Source organism: Lathyrus oleraceus, chromosome 2 (assembly GCF_024323335.1).
Source record: "Lathyrus oleraceus cultivar Zhongwan6 chromosome 2, CAAS_Psat_ZW6_1.0, whole genome shotgun sequence".
Classification (NCBI taxonomy): domain Eukaryota; kingdom Viridiplantae; phylum Streptophyta; class Magnoliopsida; order Fabales; family Fabaceae; genus Lathyrus; species Lathyrus oleraceus.
This window is the reverse complement of record NC_066580.1, coordinates 68,416,881-68,424,168: the sequence shown is the minus strand read 5'-3', so window position 1 is coordinate 68,424,168 and position 7,288 is coordinate 68,416,881. Positions and strand designations below refer to the sequence as shown.

The 7,288-nt window shown below is 28.8% G+C and overlaps 1 protein-coding gene across 1 annotated transcript; it reads left to right on the top strand.

Moving 5' to 3' along the window:
• Positions 1 to 263: 263 nt before the first annotated feature.
• LOC127118139 (gibberellin 2-beta-dioxygenase 1) lies at positions 264 to 2,665 on the top strand. Its single transcript, XM_051048284.1, has 2 exons — positions 264 to 1,158; positions 2,087 to 2,665. The coding sequence occupies exons 1-2, from the start codon at positions 355 to 357 to the stop codon at positions 2,393 to 2,395; spliced, it is 1,113 nt and encodes a 370-aa protein (XP_050904241.1). The 5' UTR covers positions 264 to 354; the 3' UTR covers positions 2,396 to 2,665.
• Positions 2,666 to 7,288: the final 4,623 nt, after the last annotated feature.

Genomic DNA, 7,288 nt, shown 5'->3' with positions numbered 1-7,288 from the left:
CTTATACAAAATATTCAAATATGGATGTTAAAAAAAATCCTCATATAATTTAGTTTTGTGAGCTAATTCAGACATTACATTAACTATATTATCTCATTAGTAAATCATCACACAAAGAAATACCAACTTAGAAAAAAATTAAATAAATATTGATGACAAAATTGATCTTATCGAATTAGTAGATTTAGTGAATATTGGTGAAAATAAATAAACAAATAAATAAATAAATAAATAAGGAAAAATCTGAACCTATCACACAATTGTCTCCTATTATATTCCCACGCTCGCTTTCATCAAAAAGAGCCCAACACATAAACCAAAAATTTCATTCATAGTTTTCAGTTTTTTTCACTCATGGCATTTTCAACACATGAGCAACAACATCAACTATTATCAAACCTTCACGGTGGTGCCACGTCAGCACCACCACCAACGCCGTCAAATAACACCAGCAACCTCCTCTCATCTTCCGATGCCGCCGACGCACTCTCACGTCTCCTCCACCGTCTCCCGCCAAATCTCTCTCTCCCGAACCGCCGCTCTCCTTCATCCTCCACGTCTCCTCCGTCTCTCTCTTTTTCTTCATTAACTCCAAACGAACTTCTCTCTTCTGTTTCCAAGTCCGGTTTCGTTCAACTAACCGATCACTCGGTTTCCTCCAAACTCGCCAACTCGGCCGAGTCGGAATCGCTTAAACTATTCGACCTTTCTCGTGACCAAAAGGAATCGTTCTTCCCTCAAAACTGGCCTTTAGGTTACGAAGGCGGCGATAATGACGACGATGACGGAATCACCGAGTCGTTCCGGTTGGCGTTGTCGTGCTCAACAGTCTCGGACGAGTTAAAACTGGATTCCCTGAACGAGTTCGCACGCGCGCTTGAGAAGGTGGGTTTGAATATCATTGATGTGTTGACGAAGGGTTTAGGAGTTGTGAATCCGGTTGAAGAGGACCCAACCCGGTTCAGTTCGATTATGTGGATTTCGGAGTGTTTAGCCGGAAATAAACCCGGTTCAAGAAGTGGGTTTTACCCGTTTATTATTGGGTTGCAGTATCAGATAAGGTGCCAGAAGCACTCTTTGTTGTCGGATTCAAGTGGATGGATTTCTGTATTACCACACGTGGACTCCATCTTAGTTACTGTTGGTGATATTGCTCAGGTTAGACTAATTAATACTACATTTTTTTTTTATCAATTTAGGTATTTGTTTGTGATATATAATTAAAATATTAATAGAGTAATTGGCATAAAAAAATTAATAATTTTTTAATAATGTCAAATGATAAATAGTTTAGAAGAAATAATTTTTGTTTTAATAATATATAATTTGTGATGTAAGAATATATTTTTTAAATTTTGTTGTACGGTCTACTTTTCTAATTAAAAATTTATTGTTTTAGTTAGTGGCTTAATTTGTGGGGAAAAGGTTATGGATAGTGTCACGTTAGTTTGTCAGCTTAGAATTATTTATGATTTGCAAGTACCATTTTGCCACCTACGTACATTGTATAATTCAATTTTGAAATGATAACCTAAGATAAAATTCAATTCAATTTTGAAACGTTGTTTGGATTAATCGTTTTAATAACAAATGTGATATTTAAGAAAAAATATTATAATAATTGAAATTTATAAATTATTTTGTCTAAATTAAATTTAATGATTTTGAAATGACAATTTGAAATTTCTCTCTTATTCTATAAAATGTGAATTTCAAATTAGATATTATAATTATTTCAAAATTTATAAATTGGTCCTCATAATTTCATATATTTATAAATTAACCCTTAAAAAAATTTCAAAAATTGAAAATTGATCATTAACAAAATTTTATAAATTGATTCTTTTAAATTTTTTAAAATTGCAACTTGATTTCCATTTCTTCAATTTTAATTTTGGCTGAAAGATTTTAAATTTATAAAAATGATCTAAAACTTTAATAATGAGTAATTTTAATATAATAATTTAAATTATTTAAAATTTTAAAAATTTAAAAATATTCTAATTACCTCAAAGATACTATAAGGTTAACATGAATAACCTTTAAGTGGAATAACCTAAAGAGTGATGCTTACATGAATGTGTAGGTGTGGAGCAATGGAAAGCTAAAGAAAGTGAGAGGCAGACCAATGGCAACATTGGGAGATGAAAACGATTCACGTTGCATAACAATGTCATTGTTGATAACTCTTCCTACAGAGAGCAATGTAGCTCCACTTCTTCCCATTGGCATCAAAGACAAAGTTGAAGACGCAGATGAAGAAGAAAGCGACATTGGTGGTGAAGTCCAAAAGAAGGTATTCAACAACATTGATTTTGAGGACTATGCTTGGAGAGTTTATCATGAATGTCTGTTGTTCAAGGATCCATTGGATAGGTATCGTGTCACTCAATAGTTGGATTTGAAGTTGCATTTCATTTCACTAGTTGATAATGTTGTTGTTTTATTTTTTCTACCTATATGTGAGTTTTTTCTGTGGGATTTATGAATGTCTATGAGCTTTTTAATTTGGATGATATGAAAACGGGAGACTTTAGATTTGAGAGGAGTAAAGTGATGAGATGTATATGCTCCATTTATTGATTTGATTCATTTTGAAGAGCTTTTGTGAACATTGTCACTTATTTTGTTAAAGAATTTGTGACTTTGTGTTGTGAGCAACTCAGCATGTGTGTTCCAATTTGGTTGAGTTTTTTTTTTCCATATTGGAGAACGTTAATCCAATGAGAACACTAAAATTTCATGCAAAGTAAAAAGACTACTTACTCTACCGTTTCTCTTAATTTATTATAATATTTAAAATATTAGTAAAAGTATTCTATGATAATGAAGGCTAAACAATATATAACTGAGATGATTTATATATTTATGTCTTAAAATTTTTTGATTAAGATGTTGTCTTCATAATCGTTGAAACATTTTAGAATGCCAACATGTTACTTGAGAAAATGTACAAGTTTCATATCAATTAGTCTATCATATCATATAGATTTCAACATATATGAATAGTGTATAGCCTATAGTGAAAAGTACATTAAAGTTTGACTCATTTTCAAATCTTCTCTTCTCTCTTTTACTCGAGGCACTTCTAAGACACTTCTCTCATTTCTCTTCTTTTCCACGTCAAAATTGTTTCGTCAATAAACTTTGTCCTTGTAGTAGTTTGAGTGATCTTATTACTATATTTGAGTAATGTTAGTACCATATTTTTACTCTTCTTTCTTGTCTTGTGTGTCTCTTTTGAAAAATGATCCCTTCTATAAACTTTATCACTTCGAAAGTTAGAGTTATCTTAATACAGTAGTTAAATAAAATAGTCTTAGTATCATATTTAAAGATGTATTTCTAAAACATATTCTATCTTGGAGTATAACTCAAATACAATTTGTAAATGAGTTTTTATTTTATTTTAAAAATATCATGGTTGATAATCTATTTGTATAATTTTAAATAATGTCGCAAAAAATATTAAAGAGAATGAGCTAATATGTGACTCATTTCAATAATTTCTTTGATGTCTAAAATAATTTTAATATATAGTTATAGCTTTTTTAAAATGTTTCTTTTTATATCATGAAGTTATTGGCTCTGAAACTAATTATGTTGTTCCAAACTACAAAAGAGTATTTTGTTTTACAGGAATCACTTCAAATGATAATAACAAAAAAATGTTTTTAACAACAAAAAAGATTGTTGATATTTTGAAAGATGATATTTCAATAGTAGTGCTTGAATTGGATGATCAAGAAATAAAAGATAAGAAGGTTAAAAAAACACTTCTTCAAAAGTAACATGATTTGTATAAGAACTTTATTCTTAACGGTGTTATTGATGCTTAATGGTATTATTACAACACATAAAAGTTTGTTAAAGAAGCTGGTGATAGTATGAAGAATAAATATATTAACGAGAATCAAATTAATGATGATAGATTAGTGGAGTCTCAATCATATAAGATCCAAACAATAACTCACGAGATCATTAATTAAGGTATAATTTTAAAAATATTAAAAAGTATGAGCAACTAATTGTCACTAGAAAGTATGATAACCCACCTATGCATTAATGAATAAGCTAACAAGAAAGATAAAAAAAATGAAATGTTAATTATTTCAAAAAACAACACTAAAAATAAATTCATAGATATTGCTCTGAATCCAAGTGAAAAACCTCTAAAAAATAAATTATTTACTATTATTAAGAACTACAATTCCAACAAGAAAGGATATCCCAAAGGATCAAAATGTGAATCAACAACAACCATCAATAAGGGGCGCTCTATAACAATTCCCTAACTATAATTATTACTACAAATAATTCTATTTCATCTCAAACGCGAAGGGGATATATAAGCTCGATTACATAGACGAGGTAACCAACGACGACATGAAAATCCGTCATTTTAGCCATTGATTTTTGATTAACTAAAGGAAAAAATACTCTGGTTATGAGTTTGATCCTCAACAATTCATTTTTGAATTTTCAAAACTGCGCTAAATTTTACCTCGGTTTTTAACAATAACCGAGGATAAAATCCTGATTACAAAATTTTAATTTTAACCTTTTTTTTTCTTCTTTTTAATCGGTAAAACATCAAATTTGATAATTTTTAAATCTTCCTCATCAACAACAACACCAATAACAATAACAAAAACAAAATCAATAGAATCTTTAAACATTAAATTTCAACAACAAAAATAGCAACAAAAACTACATCAACAATAAAATTCATGCAATATTTAAACATTAAATCTCATCAACAACAACAATAACAACATTTTAGTTGATACAACTACAACTAACATTAATAAGTTTTTTCATGCTTTGTTAACTAACATTAAACATTTTTAGTAAAAAATTACTAGAGAAATGATTACATTAAGAAAACCACCTTAAAATATTTTCATGATTTTCCTTTCATTATCATTGTTTTCAATATGTTAAAGTTAAAATTTCAGCATTTTGCATCAAAGATGGATAGTTGTGACATTCACGTTTTAATTTGTTAGTGAGATTTTCACGCGAATCACTAATGTTTCATGTGGATCGATGATTTAACAATGTCTTGACCATTGTTACTTTATAAATGGACGACATAAATTTGTTACTTGATTTTTTCATCAAGTTGCTCATAAATAAAAAATAAAAAAATAAAATAAAATACGCTATTTTACCCCTTCGGTTTTAAGCAAAAACGAGGTAATATGTCATAAAAAAATTTTAAAAAAATTAAAAGGTCATAAAATATAATTGATGGGATTCGAAGACATGTCCTCTAAATACTTTATCATTCGGTTTTCACAAAATCGAGATAATATGTCATAAAAAAATTATAAAGAAAAATAAAAGGTGCTAAAATGTAATTGTTGGAATTCAAATTCGTGTTCTCTAAATACTTTATCCCTTAGTTTTCAGCTCAACCGAGGAAATATATGATATTTAAAAAAATAATTAAATTTGACGCGTCTATGGTTTACACCTCGATTTTTTGTTGGGTGAGATGAATGTTTCATCATGAAATGTATTATTTGTAGCAGTGAATTATGGAAAATCGGTTCATATAACACATATATAAGAGCAGTCAAATATTTGCTTCACAAAATATCATGATTGAAGAACAATTTATTGTTATGATTACTAATACTAACCTTGTTGGTCGATTAATGGATGGTTGATCGACGCCGACACCTCCCGCCATGTATGTTATGATTTTACTATGTTAAAAACATGCAAAGTTGTTGAAGATAATAAAGTCGTGATGGGAGGTTCTCACACCACTAAAATAGCCTAATACATAAGGTGTGGATCCATAGTTCATTTCCAAAAATAAATTGATGTTCATGGACGTGTTGCATGTTCTACATGTAATGAGTAATCAATTTTTGGGATTTCTCCTAAATAAGAATTAGTTCACCCAAACTATAGGTGCATATTTGTACATCATTGCTTTGTTAGGAGATGGTACACCACTAATGGAAAGTTCAAATTAAACTTTGAAATGAATACAATATCTTCCGGTGTAATTTTAATATTCGACATTCTAGATTTTTCCGTGTGAACAAACCTATTATTTCAAACTTTAGTAGCTTAGATTTGATTCCAAAGTTATATTTAAATGATTTTACTTATGTAGTCAAATTAAAATAACCAAATGTTAACATAAATTCATAATAAGAGATTATGAACCTCCAAATTTAATACATCATGATATATGAAATTTGATGGCACCTTGACTAGACATGGAAAGAAATATCTCACCATTTTTATTGATAACTGTTCTTACTATAGTTTCATCTATCTTATGAAAAATAAAAGTGATGTGCTTAATATGTTTAAGATGTTTGTAATATAAATTGAAAGATAATTCAATAAGAATATTGATAGATTTCATAGTGATAAAGGCTTAAAGAATAATTTCCACTTATTTAATAATTTTTTACAAAGACCGTGGAATTATTCATGAATCAACTATACCGTATTCTCTTGAAATGAACCTAAAGTTTAAAAAAGAGAATCCAAAGTTAATTGAATTAGTCATTGATATAATGCTTAATTATGGCGATGCATCTCATCAGAGGGGGCAAATTTTATTGACGTTTTGATATGTAATAATCAGAGTTCCCAAGTCCACGAACAAAATTTCTCCATATGAAATTTTGAAGAAAAGATAATCTAACTTGTTTTAATTTCGAACTTAGGATTATCTGTAATTTGTTCGAATTTCGGATCCTAAGAGTTAAACTCTCTAGTAGAACCTTTGAATATGTATTCATTGGATATGCATTTAACAACAAAACATATATTTTTTATGAGGTAAAATAATCATATAATCAAACAACTATGATTTATTTAAAATTAAATTCTCATTCAAATTGAGAAATAATAGAGGCACCAAAGTTGATCACATTCTTGTGATCAAGAGCGACGATAACATTGAATTAGATGAAATAGAATCTTAAAAAGATAATAGATAAAGAGTTGCTAAATATTATAGATCTAATTATATGATATTTATATTAGGGGAGAATCCTTCAAACATCCAAGAAGATTTATGTTCCTTGGACGCAGATTTGTAGTAAGAAGCTATAAATGATTACATGAATTCTCTAGAGTCTAACAAGACCTAGCATTTAATAGAATTTTCTTCTGATTCAAAATTGATAGGTTATAAATGGATTTTAAAAAAATAAACTAAAATACTTTGAAAAATACATGGCTCACCTTGTAGCCAAAGGTTTTAGACAAAGATAAAATATAAGATTATTTGACGCATTGGTTTCACTCAAAA